This window comes from Takifugu rubripes, chromosome 5, assembly GCF_901000725.2.
Source record: "Takifugu rubripes chromosome 5, fTakRub1.2, whole genome shotgun sequence".
Taxonomy (NCBI): domain Eukaryota; kingdom Metazoa; phylum Chordata; class Actinopteri; order Tetraodontiformes; family Tetraodontidae; genus Takifugu; species Takifugu rubripes.
Window position 1 is genome coordinate 3,849,281 of NC_042289.1, and position 15,940 is coordinate 3,865,220.

The 15,940-nt window shown below is 41.5% G+C and overlaps 3 protein-coding genes, 1 long non-coding RNA gene and 1 other non-coding gene across 10 annotated transcripts in view; 4 read left to right on the top strand and 1 right to left on the bottom strand.

Annotated features, from left to right (window-relative positions):
* The window catches only part of LOC115249819 (galectin-1-like), a 27,741-nt gene extending 23,372 nt beyond the window's left edge, over positions 1-4,369 (bottom strand). The window contains exons 1-5 of one of the 5 annotated variants that reach the window (XM_029836130.1): positions 4,277-4,369; positions 2,217-2,285; positions 1,976-2,055; positions 1,728-1,899; positions 1,239-1,568 (exon numbers count right to left, since the gene is read on the bottom strand). In XM_029836130.1, the coding sequence (XP_029691990.1) occupies positions 1,422-1,568; positions 1,728-1,899; positions 1,976-2,055; positions 2,217-2,225 (408 nt within the window). In that variant the 5' untranslated portion in view covers positions 2,226-2,285; positions 4,277-4,369 and the 3' untranslated portion in view covers positions 1,239-1,421. Of the gene's footprint in view, positions 1-1,238; positions 1,569-1,727; positions 1,900-1,975; positions 2,056-2,216; positions 2,796-2,847; positions 2,963-4,276 lie in introns of those variants that run through there. The other 4 variants (XM_029836131.1, XR_003888449.1, XM_029836129.1 and 1 more) reach the window with 4 other exon arrangements.
* On the top strand, positions 2,967-7,425 carry LOC115249818 (PRKCA-binding protein-like). 2 transcript variants are annotated; one of them, XM_029836126.1, is made up of 14 exons: positions 2,978-3,108; positions 3,476-3,479; positions 3,523-3,572; positions 3,706-3,817; positions 3,978-4,106; positions 4,684-4,750; positions 4,889-4,978; positions 5,069-5,122; positions 5,211-5,273; positions 5,355-5,488; positions 5,562-5,654; positions 5,754-5,804; positions 5,880-6,024; positions 6,361-7,425. In XM_029836126.1, exons 3-14 carry the CDS (start codon positions 3,532-3,534, stop codon positions 6,615-6,617), a joined length of 1,236 nt encoding a protein of 411 aa, XP_029691986.1. In that variant the 5' UTR covers positions 2,978-3,108; positions 3,476-3,479; positions 3,523-3,531; the 3' UTR covers positions 6,618-7,425. The 2 variants fall into 2 exon arrangements, with proteins under 2 accessions (XP_029691985.1, XP_029691986.1); XM_029836125.1 differs by lacking the exon at positions 3,476-3,479 and having other exon boundaries at positions 2,967-3,108; positions 3,499-3,572.
* Positions 7,426-7,654: 229 nt separating this feature from the next.
* trnar-ccu (transfer RNA arginine (anticodon CCU)) lies at positions 7,655-7,727 on the top strand. The gene has a single exon. It is a non-coding gene; the product is annotated as a tRNA-Arg (tRNA).
* Positions 7,728-7,842: 115 nt separating this feature from the next.
* Positions 7,843-12,504, top strand: LOC115249817 (phospholipase B-like 1). Its single transcript, XM_029836124.1, has 11 exons — positions 7,843-8,068; positions 8,269-8,491; positions 8,652-8,735; positions 9,011-9,152; positions 9,256-9,393; positions 10,452-10,596; positions 10,949-11,149; positions 11,221-11,361; positions 11,447-11,632; positions 11,850-11,956; positions 12,035-12,504. The coding sequence occupies exons 1-11, from the start codon at positions 7,894-7,896 to the stop codon at positions 12,209-12,211; spliced, it is 1,719 nt and encodes a 572-aa protein (XP_029691984.1). The 5' UTR covers positions 7,843-7,893; the 3' UTR covers positions 12,212-12,504.
* Positions 12,505-13,170: 666 nt separating this feature from the next.
* Positions 13,171-14,637, top strand: LOC115250042 (uncharacterized). The gene is made up of 3 exons (XR_003888618.1): positions 13,171-13,273; positions 13,514-13,694; positions 14,526-14,637. It is a non-coding gene; the product is annotated as an uncharacterized lncRNA (long non-coding RNA).
* Positions 14,638-15,940: the final 1,303 nt, after the last annotated feature.

Below are 15,940 nucleotides of genomic sequence, written 5' to 3' on the forward strand. Positions count from 1 at the left end.
TGTTTTTGTGTTCAGTTGTATTCAGAACTATAAAGTCACTTGCTGTCATCAGTAAATGTTAATTATCATGTTAATAATTCCAACATGTTGGCTTCACCTGCAGGTGAGGATCAAAGTGGGCAGGATGAAATATTATCCTCATTATTATCATCAACAGTTTAAAGCCTGAAAAATTAGGAACATTTTCAATAATAAATATATTACAGAATAGTTAAAGTGTTGATTGATTTCTTTTTTACACACATTTTCTGTTGATATAAGAGCTGTCAGATTAATCAGGGATTGTCCTTTTTTTTTACATTTCTTCCCTATTTTATTGGATTGGGGATGGATGGAAATGAAAGTGAACAGTTCAGCACTGATGTCCTTCAGCAAGGCCTCTACACCACCAGCCTCCTGCAGACATCAAGCATCGAGCATGGCTGGACACAGATTTGAACGGACCCACAAGATGCTACCAACGTCCTTTTTGACTCTTTTAGTTCTGATTGAAGGGGTTTAGCTAAGGTCTCAGCTTTTGATAAACTGATGAGTTAAATGTATTTTTTAGTCAGCTCAAATTTCAACCTGCTCGGGATCCACTGATAAAAATTACACATACACATTTGTGTATGAGCAAATATTCAGTGATCAAAAGCAGAACTCAACTTGGTTCAAATTTGACAGACCCTGTAAAATCGAACCTACAATGTCATCAAACATTTTTTCTTGTCCTATTTAGCTCCTTTTTGATCAACTACTTGGCTTAAAAAAGGAAACACACAACGATCTGAGATTTAAATGGTTTATGTTTCTCTGTCCTTATTCCCTGTCAATATTTTATGGAATCGCAACCATCTAAATCAGGGGTTTCCAAACTTTTTGCAAAGAGGGCCAGATTTGATAACGTGAAGATGCCCGGGGGCCAGTAGATCCTTCTGATGTTTTTTTAACCAGAAAAGTTACATGCAAATGTACACTATTATAAAACAATTTTCATTGTCACAATTCTCTTTATTTTTCAAATGGCAGTGTAACCAAATATAAGCCACTCAGGCAGACGTGACCAACTCTAAAAACACAATTCTGCCTTTAATTCATATCTGGAGAGTCAGATAACATTTAACACTGAACTGTATGGAATACCTTAAATTTCCATGAGTTTGATAACTCTAATGCAAAGTTGTCTGTTATCATTCAAGTTTAAAACAAGTAAATTTTGCTCTTGTCTTTTACAAGATCTACAAGAAAGGAGGAATTACATTTTAGTGATTTATTTATTCTGTTAGTGCCAGCGGGCCATAAATAATACATTGTAAGACTGAAGTTGCGGGCCGTATGAAATCTGATTGGCCCCCGGGCCGGACTTTGGACATGCCTGATCTAAATCCTGTTAGTGATTATTGCCCTCCAGTGGAAGAGTCTGACCATGTAAGTATCTCTTAGCAGATCTTAAAAGATGTCAGTTTGAAGTCTCCACCAATCCTGATGTAACTGATGACATCAACACTCTCCGCGTTTGGAAACTTGAATTCATGGTCATCGGGAATTTCCACTTCAAACACATCTCCAGCCAGCTTCAACACAATCTGAAGAAGAAGAAAACAGAATAAATTAGAATGAAATGAGGTTCTGCTCCAGGCTGGTTATCACGATGTGATTGAGGGAATAGGTCTGCATTTCTTTCTATAAACTGTGGCAGCTTTTAGGACAAAACATGACAACAATTCTCAACAAATCTCTCTTACCTTGACTTCCTTGCCTCTGTGTAAGGGGTTGGGTATTTCCCTTCTCTCTTCACCCCAACACCCAGCTGTCTTTGAGTTAAAAACCAGAACAGATCCATCAGCGTTGTCATGGAAACGAGGGTTAAAATGGAGTGCCAGGTCATTTGCATCATTGCCAAGGTCAATATGGAACCTGGTTTGATCCCAAATTAGATCATTAAAGTGTTGGAAATATATCTATGAAAGTATACTAGGTTTGTTTGTTTTACCTGTCTGCATCATGCAAAACAAACCCCCTAATCTTCAGCTGATCTCCAGTTCTCAGAATCACATCCTTTAATTCAAGTTGCTGTAGACATAGATATTAACGTTTGTTTTACCAACATTGTTTTATAAGCTCAAACAAAGTCATAAACAGTCAAGCATCAAACAGACGTGAGAAAAATACATCTATAAGCAATTTTAAAAAACAACTGTATAATTATTATATATTTTTTAAAAATACTGTACCATGCTCATTTTGGGTGTGGTTCAGACCTCTGGAGATATGGAAGCAGTTGATGGCAGCAGCAATACGTCCTAGAAAGCAATATTGTACTTTTGAGACTGATGTTTTTCTCACTATATAGGGGGAGGAACAACAGCTCCTCTGAAGAGATTCTATGCATCTTTCTTTCCTTATGACAGTTAATTGGATCATTTATTTCAGAACAACACTATACAATCATTGTTATTTTCCTGCCAATCAGTTGATCTGATAATGATTAACACATAAAACGCTGTAAAAAATAAAGTCGCCTGTTTACCCGTGGATGCTATTTTATTGCAAAAACTTTATTACATTTGCATTGAGTTGTTCTTTATCTTTGATTAATGTCCAATGTCTCCCCTCTTGTGGTCAATACGGTAAACTGTTCCTCAACTCCAAGGCCACGCCCTTTACTTCCGGTATTTAAACGTAACAAAACAGTCGAATCGGTCGAAGAGGACACAATTTTTGAACATTCATCATAAACATTATTTTGTAACATTAACGTTTTTCCTGCTTGTAATCACCTAGAGGAAATATATATGTATATGGAACTACATCAAAAAACTAATGAAAGAAAATAAAAATTTTAAAGTCTGGTGGAATACTTACAAATTTAGTACTGAACTGTTACAAACCAAACTTGTTTCTTTAAAAAATAAAAAATAAAAACCTTCATGAGTTTGTCAATACTTGCTGTAGTTTTCTTACAGAAAACTTCCGCTATGTTTCAGGAAGTGACGTAAGAGAATATTAGGAACCGTCAGTGGATAAAGAAAGACATATAATTCCTACTAGAGCAGACATATCATTAATTACATTTTGCTTCGACCGATTCAGGGGTGTTAATCGCGGGAAAATAGCCAATTTAAGGTAAACAGTTAATATTTTTGTATTAGTGCATGCTTGGAATTTGACTTCGCACTTGCTAGCAGCTAGTCAACCAGCCTTATCAAACCGTTTATTCTATCGTTGATTGTAAAAGAAATATACATAAATAGTAATTATATTCTACAGTTGTGTTTAGTATATGATCCAAAGATTTAAGTCAACCATTTTCACATCAACTTGATAATGTAACATCGGACAATGCCTCCAAAGCGAGTGAGCAGCTGTTTGTCCACCATCCACTGCAACAACTAGCGCGTCAACATTGTCTTCAACGCGGTGAAATCTGAATCCCGAAACACACTGATCCCGGGCTTTATTCTGATAATGACTTTGTCCCGTGTTCCCACAGTGTTTGTCTTGTTTTAATGACAGGGGTGACAGCGACTGTGGCGCCCCTGTCTTATTATGTTCACAGATATGGACTACGAACTGGAGGAAGACAAACTGTGAGTTTTCAAACAATTCTTGGTCTGTGTGGTTTCATTTCCATTTTTTGAGGAGCCATATATCGTGTAAAACATATTGGGGTATCAAAAAGTTCTATCCTAAGTCAATAAATTGTGTCAATCTGACCGACAGTGGTATACCTACGGTTCCTGGTACTGTGTGTCTGAAGAAAGATAGTAATAATCTAATCGGGATCAGCATTGGAGGGGGGGCGCAATACTGTCCTTGTCTCTACATTGTACAGGTAAGTGCACAACTTCTAACTACAACTTCAGTATGTGACCCGCTGCTTCTGTTAAAGTTCTAGTTTAAGCACTTTACAACTGGTAAAAGTTAACAGTTTTCATAAAACTGAATCTGTCAACACAGGACTCTCTTTTAAATCGCTTTCTGCTTCATCAAAGGTTTTTGATAACACCCCAGCAGCTCTGGATGGGACGCTGGCAGCTGGCGATGAAATCACTGGCGTCAATGGCAAACCAGTAAAAGGAAAAACTAAAGTGGAAGTTGCCAAGATGATACAGGCCGTCCAGGTACTTTAATGCTGTAAAACAATATTACAAGGCAGTTTCAGTCTAGACTATGTTAGGTTGTGTTATGTCAATTGCTCACCCACACCTCCACCTGTATATTCTGTTCTTTTGTTCAATCCATACAAACTAAAGGTTCCTAACCCTGCATAGAAGAATCTGCAAATACTCACGTTATTTTGTCCGGCTGGCTCGTTTAAATTGAGAATATTCCAGCGGTAATTATACGTATAAAGTCACCACCAGTCTGTGGAGAAGAGGGGCTTAGCTGGAATGTTCTGCTCTGCTGAACAAGGGATGATAATAGTCCAGAACATGTGGGATAACACCACCAAATCAGAGTGGCTGTGTTGTTTTTGGCATTCCATTGTTTGCCCCAAACAATTCCATGACTTCCTGTGTGATGGATTACTGTGGATTAAAGAAACGGTGCAGGGTTTTAAAGGGTTTGGGTTCTGCTACCCCCTAACCCTCCCAGTAGCATGGTGCGTTTAATTATGCAATATGTTGGATTGCAAATATTTGTTCACTCTATGAATGTTATTACAATTTGACTCTTAATCTGTTGGTGTCTATTTAGGGGGAAGCAACAATCCACTACAACAAACTGCAGGCAGATCCAAAGCAGGGGAAGTCTCTTGACATAGGTATCTCCTCCACCAGACCCAGACTCAGTTTAAGGCTTGGCTTTGTTTCTTGTTTTAAGAATCCTATATGGAGTTCTTCTGTTTGGGTTGTTGGGTCGTCAATGCAGTGGTAGCGTAAACATATTAATTGTGTTTCAGTCCTAAAAAAAGTAAAACATCGTCTGGTGGAGAATATGAGCTCAGGAACTGCAGATGCTCTTGGACTGAGCCGAGCTATTCTGTGCAACGGTGAGCCTATTATAAGAGGAAGTGTAGATATTTTACCTGTAGAAAGTTACATTTATTCACAGGAGATCTATCTGCTTGGATATGTTTTAGATGGACTGGTCAAAAAACTGGAGGAGCTTGAGAAAACAGCAGAGCTCTACAAAGGTAAGTCTGTCCTTTACTTTTGCAGAGTTGAAGTGTTCAGTTCACCAAGATTCAACGCCGCTTCACCCCAATACCGTTTCCCTTGTAGGGCTGATGGAGCACACAAAGAGGCTGCTGCGAGCTTTCTTTGAGCTCTCCCAGTCTCACAGAGGTGAGTGGCTTGAGAGCCAAAGCTTACAATTTTGGCCAGCTATCGTATTTGTCGGACTGTTCATCTAATCTCCTCTTCCAGCATTTGGGGATGTCTTCTCTGTTATCGGCGTGCGAGAGCCCCAGGCAGCAGCCAGTGAGGCTTTTGTCAAATTTGCCGATGCTCACCGTAACATTGAGAAATACGGTATCCAGCTTCTAAAGACCATCAAACCGGTGAGTAGAGATGTGCAGCACTGCACAGCATACCTTCATTTACAACCTCTGACTTCCTGATCCTGTTGGCCAGATGCTCCACGATCTCAACACGTACCTTCACAAAGCCATACCAGACACGAAGCTCACCATCCGCAAGTACCTGGACGTGAAGTTTGAATATCTGGTAAGATGGCAGCGCTTCGAATGGTTCAGTTTCACTGTGATGTGTTTCACTGTGCCAAAGCCGCTCTGTTCTGTGTTTGTGACACTTTGTGTCTTTCAGTCGTACTGCCTGAAGGTCAAAGAAATGGATGATGAGGAGTACAGCAGTATCGTGAGTTGCCATTTTAAGTCTCTGTGTTTCCACACTCACCATCTGGAAAGGTGATTATCCTTGTTTTTCCTGCAGGCGATGGGGGAGCCGCTGTATCGTGTCAGCACAGGCAACTATGAATACCGCTTGGTGCTGAGGTGCCGGCAGGAGGCCCGAGCTCGCTTTGCCAAGATGAGGAAGGATGTTATGGAGAAAATAGAGCTGCTGGACCAGAAACATGGTTGGTTTGTTTTTTTGTTTTTGGATAAAAAGTCCACAAAACAGGATTTGTTACTGCAAATCAAGTTATATAAATATATTTAAAGATTGAATGTAAGAAGAAAGCAACAAGCAGGTTTCAACTGTAACAGTGGGTAAAAACATTGCTTAAAAGAGTGGTTGAATAATTATTTTGATTCACGCAGCATGAGTATGAGCTGTGGGTTCTTCCAAAAATCTGTCTGGGATTTGAGTTGTCTTCATTTTTGCAGCAATGCTGATGCTATTTTCAAAACAAAAACCTTTTCTTTCTTTTTTTTAAATAACTGAACTGTTCCCTCAACTTCTTCACTTTCAGTCCAGGACATTGTGTTTCAACTGCAGCGGTTCGTCTCGGGCATGTCGCACTACTACGATGACTGCTACTCTGTCCTGAAGGAGGCCGATGTCTTCCCAATTGAGGTGGACCTCTCCCGCACCATGATCAACTACGGCAGCCACTCGCTCTCCTCCTACCCTGGAGATGAGGAAGATGAGGAAGAAGGAGGCGGTGGGAAGGAACGAGGAGGCACACAAGCAGAGAACGGTGCTGAGAAACTCATTGATGATGATTGAGAATGTGTGCTTTCATTTCATTGCTCTTAAGCAACCTCAGCACCATCAGGAAGCGGATATCTTCTAAAATCCACAGTGACTGCAAACACCATTAATGTCAAAGATGAAAAGCTCCGAAATTCACTACTGCCGTGCTTTTATGTTGGACGACGTTGGTTGCGTTTTCTTTTTTCCCCTGGAAATTTCAAATCAGCAGATTTGATTTTATTTTGTAGTAAATTCCTTTTAATCCAGGTGTTTTGGGAGATTTGTTGTTCTGTCAGCTTTATGTCCAGAGGTGTGCCTTCTTCACTCTCACTGAAGTGTAGTACCTCCAGCTGGTGCAAGTGTGCCTGTTGTGGGTTGTTGATGCTCTTGTATTTATTTTTTGCTTTATTTAAAAAAAAAAATCCTGCCCTATAATACAGAGAGATGTATTTAAATGCATAAAAGGTTCACTGGTTATACTTACTCTGTCTGTCCTTAAGCCAATTGCTAAATGAAGTTTAATGTTTATTATGATCTTATTAGAAAATGCATTACCTGCATTCAGATTTACACCCCTGTTTGAGTGTGCGTATTCATTGAATATGATTCTGCTGTTTTATTGCACTAGGTAAAACAAAGCTGATTGAATGTTTCCTACTTAGACCACATCAGTTTGAAGGGTTTTTTCTTTTTTGTAAAATTTGCCTGCTTTACTTTCAGTTGTTTCGTTTTGACAGCATGTTATTCTGTTGTGACCTTGGTTTGTAAAGGAAAGGTAAAACTCTGCTGCATTCCTTCTCATTTGCACAATATTTATTGCAAATAGATTTTATTATCGATGTGTTATTGCGTGATTTCTTTCCCTCAGTGTTATTGTAAACGTAAATGTTCAGGATGGCTATTAGATTATAAATATATTTAGTTTATTATCAATGATCTGCACTGATAAACATATCAAATATGACTAATGGCCTAGAAAAAATATTTCTATACTATACTTTAACCCCGTTGTCCTCGGTTAAATCAAAAGAATATGTATGGTATTGTATATATGGAGATCCAGAAGCGCCGCCCCAGTGGCCTAATGGATAAGGCACTGGCCTCCTAAGCCAGGGATTGTGGGTTCGAGTCCCATCTGGGGTGTTAACTTTTATATACAGAATACAGAAGGAGCTAGATACCGTTGTCTTTTTTAAACTGACTTGTATAATACTGCATTGTCTCCGCACATGACTCCTCTGTCTGCATATTTTACCCTTTCAGCCGCTTTCCAGTCTGGACGGTTTGGCATTGTTCCACATTTTTTCACATGACTTCCTCCTCGTCAGAGAACAGCCTACTTATCCTTGCCTCCTTTCAGCGGTCGCATAAACGTTACTTTTCCCTCTTTGTCTCGGTCGATACAGTCATGTTTTTATTAACCAGTACCTGTGCATTTGTTCTGCTGACTCTTCCTGCCACCAGCTCCACCGCTGACAGTAAAGGTACGTTCTTCTCAAGCCCGCACCAACCGATCAGGAGATGTTTGTTGCTAGTATGTTTAAGATTTCCTTATACACTTTAAAATCGATAATACCACATTTTTTTAAATAATCAGTCGGAAAGCGACTGATTAAGTTCGGGATTTTGACTTGGGGTAGACATTTTTTAAAAATCGAATTATTTCACTTCCACATTTCCTCAGGAACGGCCGCAGCCACGGTGTACTGGGACCCTCAGCATAAGACCGTCCTGTTGAAGGAGGGGGTGTTGGAACAAGAGGGGGATGCATACGGGTATTTCAACGATACCCTGTCCAGCACAGGTTGGAGCGTCCTGGAGATCCGTGCCGGCTATGGAACGACTCCCGAAACAGATGAGGTCATTTTCTTCCTGGCGGGATACCTGGAAGGCTTCCTGACCGCCCAGTATGTGGAATCCCAGTTACTACTGATGCGTGTGATGATCAGTAAAATCCTTAACTGGCCCCAGCTTTCCAAAACAGGACAGAAAAACAGGAGTGGGGAGTCACTCAGACACACTTTTAGAAACTTCAGGTTCTTATTGCTCTATTTTTGTCTTTTTGAGGCAGATGATGGATCATCATACCAACATGTTTCCACAGTTGATCCATGACTCAAAGACCCTCGACCTGGTTCATAGATTCCTGGTGTGAGTATCTGTCCTCTTCCCCTATATATATTCCATCTAATGCATTTTAGAACATTTAATGTGGTTATAATTTCTGTGTGAGAAATATATGGGCTGAATGGAACTTCTACATTACAACTGAGTGTTGATGTCATAATTTCAGTTTATAAGTGGATTTTGGACACTGGTGGCACAGTGGGCACAGAAATGTTGTTACAAGGTTGTTTTACAGTTAATAATTATGACATTATAAGTAATGACAAAGGAAGCTTCAAATGTCGCTCCTGTATGTTTAGGAAGCAGGATTCATGGGCCAGAGAGCAGGTGAAACTGAACAAAAGCTCTGACCCTCTGTGGAGACACGTGGGATTCATCATCGCTCAGATGGACGGCCTACAAGCAGGATTGGCAGACTGGGCCAAAACCAAAGGCAAACAGGTTGTTATTTTTCTCTGTGTCTAATGGACAAGTGTTTGTTCCCGGTGTTTGTTTGGCAGACCCGTTTTTCCTCACGGGTGTTTATCTGCTGTTCTTCCCACAGCCGCTCTCCCTGTTTGACATCCAGTTCCTGAACGCAGTGGGTGACCTGTTGGACCTGATCCCGGCGCTGGCCTCGTCATCAGGCCATCTGCTAAGATACAAACGTCCAGGGATGGGCCACTGCTCTGCTTTGATCAAGGTCAGAGGTCAAAACACATTCCAACCCAGGCACGAGACCCGCTAGTGCACTCTGACAATAAATGGCTTCGCACAACCAACATTTCAGGACAGAAGCTGCATGTTGCCTGTGTTCCACGTGCACTAATTTAATCTCTCCATAATGAATTTGATTACCATTGTATTTAGCTGTTATTACACCTGAACAATCTGTATTTAAAATAATGATAAGCAAATTCCAAGCACTTTATATAGGCTATTCCTAAAACAGCAACGTTTTGTCGTGATATTTTTTTTTAAATTCAAATTGTGGGCAGTAATAGAAATAAAGTCATGTAGCTGGACCAATTTTATTTTTTTAACAACATCCACAGAGTAAACAAGATGCAAATATTCACCTTAAAGAACAATTCCAACAAATTCAACCTGGGGCCATACCTAACTAATATTTTAGTAATATTTTAGGTCTGAAAGAACAGGTCCACTCCTGTGAAACACAGCTCTGGCGATGCAGAGACAGTTCCACAGCCTAACAGAAGCAACTCATTAAAAATATTCCCACAGATTTCCTAAAATGTTAGGAAAGCGTAGCCCCTGCTTGAATTTGACCAGAATTGTCCATTAATGAACATTGTTGGTTGGTATTAACGACGCAATTTGAAATATCTGAACTCTATTGATCAAAAAGTGTCATGAAAACCTTAACATGCCACGTGAAATAGCAAATCTTTGGTTCAGTGTAGCAGCAGCTGACGTAAGCTTCTTAACTCCCCAGGAGATAAGTCACGTTGATGTGCAAGCATAGGCAGGACATGTTGCCTTTCCCGTAATATTCCCCCCACCCATATACACAGTACCTATATGTGCTGAAATCCCACTTGGTAATTAATCTACTGAAATGTATGGTTCCATTGTATTTTAGTCATTTACATTATATAGTATAGATGACATACTTGCTTTATTATAGTGCAGCTTATAAAGCAAATTATATGCCAGCATGATATCTGGGGGGGTGGGGTCATTGTTGTTTTTACCATATGATGAAATGGTGTTGGAAGCCTAAACTAATACTGCTTTCAGATGCTGCCGGGCTTTGAGAACCTGCTGTTCGCCCACTCCAGCTGGTACACCTACGCTGCCACGATGCGGATTTACAAGCACTGGGATTTCCGTATCACGGAGCCCCACACAGCAACGGGGAAGCTGTCCTTCAGCAGCTACCCTGGTACGTACGGAAGCACGCCGAGCAGATTCAGCGTCTCCTGTATCCATGCAAAATAGGAGCAAAAAACAAACATGGCTGCGACACAATACGAATAATTATTGAAGAAGTCTAAGTGTTTTCTCCTTAAAATTCAGACGTGTATATGCAAATGCAGCATTTGCGGCTTGTTTCTGGCTGCTCCGCTATTTTACCGAGGCCATTTTGGGAAGTCTGATGTCATATTTTTTGCGGCGTAAAGACAATTTACCTTTGACTCTCCAAGTGTTTGTTGATTTTAATTATTCCTTATTTATTCACTACCCTGTTTGTGGTCTAGATCATGAATTCATAGAACTAATCACTTGGTCCACAGGATTCCTGATGTCTTTGGATGATTTCTATCTGTTGGGCAGTGGCCTGATGATGACGCAGACCAGCAACGACGTCTTCAACTCCACCCTCTTCGACACAGTTACCCCCAACAGCCTGTTTGCATGGCAGAGGGTCAGGCTGGCTCATAGTTTGGCACGCAGTGGAGAAGAATGGGCCAAAACCTTCTCCAAATACAACTCTGGTAGGTCAGATGCCGAGTTTACTGCTGTAAACAATAAATACATGCTGCTACTAATACTGTTGTTCATGCAGGGACGTACAACAACCAGTACATGGTGCTGGACAGAAGTAAAGTCCAGCTGGGTCACAACGTTGATGATGGCGCTCTGACCGTCGTGGAGCAGATCCCTGGGTTGGTGGAATTCTCCGACCAAACTCAGGCTCTCCGCAGAGGTAACAGCCCCTCCTTCCCTTTCTGTCTTCTGCCTCTTGTCCCATCTGAGCCAATTCTTCTCTGGTTCGGACACACGTGTGACAGGGTACTGGCCTTCCTACAACATCCCTTTCCACCCAAACATTTATGCCCTGAGCGGTTACGGAGAAATGTGGGAGAAGCGCGGAGAGGACTTCTCTTATGATCTTTGTCCGAGAGCGAAGATCTTCCGCCGTGACCAGGCTGGCGTGAAGGACCTGGACTCACTGAAGCACATCATGAGGTTTAACGGTGCGTGACCCCCAGCGGCACACAGATGACCCGGGTTGAACTGGTTGCCCCTGAAATTCCCATCCAAACGAGAACTACCAGTTTGGTAGTTTTATGTAGCATTTTTAATTTAGTTGCTAGTATAATGAGACTCTGATTAGCTTGACCTTAACAGGCAGAACCCTCTGAGCAGACCCTAGTTTCAGTTCTGTGACCACACAACTTACTTTTATTACAGAATACAAGTCTGACCCATATTCTAAAGGTGACCCCTGCAAATCCATCTGTTGCCGCGGAGACCTGAAACCAAGGAAGGCGTCACCGTCAGGCTGCTATGATACCAAGGTACCACGGCAGGTCTGCCTTGAGCAGCGGTAACACGGCCCTCTTCCTCCTGAACTATACTCCTTATTTCTCATTCAGGTGACTGACTTTTTCATGGCTGGGAAGTTCAGAGCAGAAGCGATAAACGGTCCCACCACACAGAACGGACTCCCGCCCTTCGCCTGGGATGGATTTGGCAATATCAGCCACGAGGGCCTGCCGAAGTACTACAACTTCACCTTTGTCCAAATGCAGCCTATCCTCTTCCAGCCTTGAGCTACGTGTGCAGTTGCCTCATCTGCCTGATGCAAATTGCTTTCTTTTTTTTGTCGGGGGGGGACGGTTGCCAGATTTTGAAACAGTGACTCAATTACTTTTTTCACTTCTCAGGGTAGGTGAGATGATTTTATATCGGCACATGGCCACAGTGTAACACTCAGGGCTACTTTCTGATGCACCTCTGCAAACATCTCAGGTTTATCTTTTTGTATGAGCCTCTGACTTTACTGGGATAAAATGTGCAATAATACCTCTCTGACATGTGGCTTTATTAAAGTTTACAGCATAAACCGTGGTCCTGTCTTCAACCTTGTGTTGCGCTGCAGTGACTCCCGTCCTGGATGTCTGCTAGCAGGCTGAGCTCAAACTTAGCACCCTCAGAAGAGGAAGGAGGGAAGAGGGAGGGTTGTTGTTGTCATTGTAAAAGGAAGTTAATCAATCAGAAAGAAGCTCTCATATTTATTTAAATAGGAGCTGCTAATTATAATAGTTTAAAGGACTAATTTCATGTTAAAAAAAAAAAATTGTTACTAAATTATTTGTGGTAAAGTTTAAAATGTAAATATGTATGATTTGTGGAAATTGGCATTTGTCATTTTTCTTCATTTTATAGTTTTCATGGTGTCAAGAGTGCCGGTGTTGTAAAAGAGGAGAGAATGAAAGTTGAAGTCAAAGCTCTCTGCAGCTTGGCATTTAAGTGGCTGTCCGCATTATAAATGAGTGAATCAGCACATTAGATCGATTAGTCGTCATTCCAAGCAACATCAAAAGAAACTCTTGGTCTCGGCCCCCTGGGACACACATGGCGACCTGGCCTGAAGTAGAGGAATGAAACCTCCGCCTTTGCATCTCTCTTCATCTGAGCAGTCTCAGTTGTGTTATAGTGGAGGTTATATCGGAGCAGACGGTGGCCACACTGCTCGCTGTCTGAAAGACATGAGCAACCAGAACTGCTCGAGGGCAGCCAGTGGGACAACCTCGTCAATGCCTGCATCCAAAGTGGCCTCGTAAACAAAGTCAGGAGCGGGACAGAAACCAGACCTGAACATGTGACATCTGGTGAGTCTTGACTCTCAGCTCCGTGGGACGCAAACACAAAACTTTCTGGTCTTTCTGGAAGCCTCCAATTCATAGTTTGTTGTAAACTTTTGTTTAGTTAATTTACTAAAAATACATTGAAAGAAATGCTTGAGCTCCTGTTATTACTGGTGTGAACACTTTCGCAGATTGAAAGCGAGGCTGGGCTGATAATTACCCCCCCTCGTGTTTGGAGGTATTTCATTAGTCTGTTCCCTTCAGAGGTGCTGTTGGTGGCAGAGGTCCAATTGAGATCCATGGCCCACACCCCCGGGTCGATCCAGGGTTGCCGCTCAGCCCTGCGCTGTGGATCTTCGTGTTCTGGCCACACTAGGATCCATCTTGGCCTTGGTCCTCTGGTTCATTATATACAGACAGCGGATGAGCGCCAACAGCAACCCAGGTGAGAATGGCGACAGATTTTGCTTTCTCATTCTGAACCAGATCTAAAAGTGGCTTGATTCCGTCAACCCAACTGGAGAATGAGTTCAACATTCTCTGCAGTAGAAACTCCGCAGTTTCAGTTCTGTTTTCAGGAGCCCCATGGGTCAGCCCCCTCACACTCTACAACTCTATTTTGGTTGTAACACACATCTGTTGGTTAGGCAGGATAAACTGGGTCCCACATGAACTGGAATTTATTAACTGTCAACACAGACAGGCACTGACAGTTGGGGTTTTTTTTTTAATTTTAAGAAATCAAATTAACTTTTCTATTTTTTTACTTACAAAAGTCTTAAATGGGCTGAAAATGTTAGTGTTTTGGGACTATTTCTGCTTTAACACAGCCTAGTTAAACAGAAACCAAAGATTAGCCAGAAAGGTCCCCTTATCAAGTGCATGTCTTTGTCCTTGTTATACAACCCAGCATGTCAATAGAGCTTTATCTACAGGACGTGCAGGAATTTCAATGCAGTTAGATCAGCTGTCTGGAGGTTAAAGTAGAATTTGTACAATTTGGTTTAATGTTATTGTTTCTATATCATGTTTTAGGGGACAATAATGCTTCTTGTTACATGTCCATCAGGTGGTTCATCCTATAGCGGTTCTGTTCCATCTTAAAGAGACAGCTTACCTGCTTATCAAATGAATTTCCTCAATATGACATTTGATTTGGAGAGACCTTTCAAACCTCACACCTATTCAGTGAATAAGGGAAAAAACAATTTTTGGTAAACAAATGAACGTCTGTGGAATTTTCAGAAATATTGTCTCACCACTGCTTGCATTGCAGAGAACTCAAAGCGAGAACAGGAACCTCTTCAGAAAACAGACGCTGGTTCGATGAGCCACTCGTTGCCATCGGGAGGAAACAGCCACCCTTCGCTTTGCCCTTTCACCTACGCCTGGAGACACAGAGCACCTTACAGTGGGTGGAGGACATCAGTCCTAACAGGGCATCAACAAAGCATGCTGAGTCAGAGGAGAGCAGTGGGCTACCTTCATGCTCGACAGTGAGGGAACACAGGATTCCACTTCCTGCAACAGAGCTGGGTGGAACGGCTTTGGTCACAACTAAAACTGTGTAGCTCTCTGCAGCTGTAAACATCTGGTTCCTACCAGTCAGGTGTGTGTTATCTGGTCCTCAGATCCTCTAATTGCTGGGTTGGTTTGTTTTTAAAGTTAAAGATAGAGGTGGGTGGATCTTAGGGTTAAGCATCTAGGCCAAGGGGCTGGGGAATGTATTATGTCGCAAGAGTCCTCACAGAGATATAAGAACAAACATTTGTGCATGCTTCTTTCGGTGCCGAGGTTCCTCATCTCGGTGTAATCAAAGCTGTGATCGACTTCCTTTTCTACAGGCTGAATTTTACACAAACAATGCAATGCTTCCCTTTAAACTGGCATTCAAAAAAACCACATGTTTCTTGCAGCGTCAAGAAAAAAAATGCAAGTCTGCTTAAAATGTATGTCAATTTTCAAATATCTTTTAATAAACCTCACACAAAAAAGAATCACCTGTGACACATTAATAAAAGAACTGTCACATATTCTCAGATCCTAATTTAAAAATACGATATGACACGAACTGTTGGAATATACGGTAGCTTTCATGTCTCTGCAGCAAAGGCTATTTACACAGTAAATATTTATGTCATACTTTCTCAATAAATGCACTTCATGCAAAAATCCACTGAAACGTTAAATGCATCTCTTACTGTTTGGATGGCTTCTGGCTAAGAGCAGCCCCGCAAGTCTTTAGAAGGCTGAACGTGTATTTTGGCGCCCCTGGTGGCGAATATTGTAACAACACGGGCAGCCTCGGTAGAGAACGAATTTCCTAAAGCCACCGAATAACAATAATCAGCTATTTCCTAAACCTGTCCTGTTTTAATGTTTGCAATTTGAATGATTTTTTTTATTATTATTGAGGAACAGCCTTTTTTTAAATGACATAAAACAGTATTTATACAATGCTTTGACAGAAATATGGATTTGTAAATAAATGGTGTTGACGGTTACAAGAAGTTAAAAGAGAAATGATGTCCTCAGTCTTTTTGTTTGAGCTGTCCGTGGAACTCTAGCAGCGTTGCCTGCAGCCCATACAAGGGACAGGAGGCCCCTGTAGTCACAGGAATGTGCTGGTATTGTCGGTGACGGCCAGGTGGAAGTACTCTGGTGGACCGTCTGACTGCAGGCTGCCGCTGG

Bases quoted from the DNA above. Each gene is read 5' to 3' on its own strand.
- LOC115249818 (XM_029836125.1), top strand. From the start codon at position 3,532: ATGTTCACAGATATGGACTACGAACTGGAGGAAGACAAACT. The intron at 3,573-3,705 runs GTGAGTTTTCAA...TCTGACCGACAG, and splicing joins GAACTGGAGGAAGACAAACT to TGGTATACCTACGGTTCCTG. The intron at 3,818-3,977 runs GTAAGTGCACAA...GCTTCATCAAAG, and splicing joins CTTGTCTCTACATTGTACAG to GTTTTTGATAACACCCCAGC.
- LOC115249817 (XM_029836124.1), top strand. From the start codon at position 7,894: ATGACTTCCTCCTCGTCAGAGAACAGCCTACTTATCCTTGCCTCCTTT. The intron at 8,736-9,010 runs GTGAGTATCTGT...CTGTATGTTTAG, and splicing joins CTGGTTCATAGATTCCTGGT to GAAGCAGGATTCATGGGCCA. The intron at 10,597-10,948 runs GTACGTACGGAA...CTTGGTCCACAG, and splicing joins GTCCTTCAGCAGCTACCCTG to GATTCCTGATGTCTTTGGAT.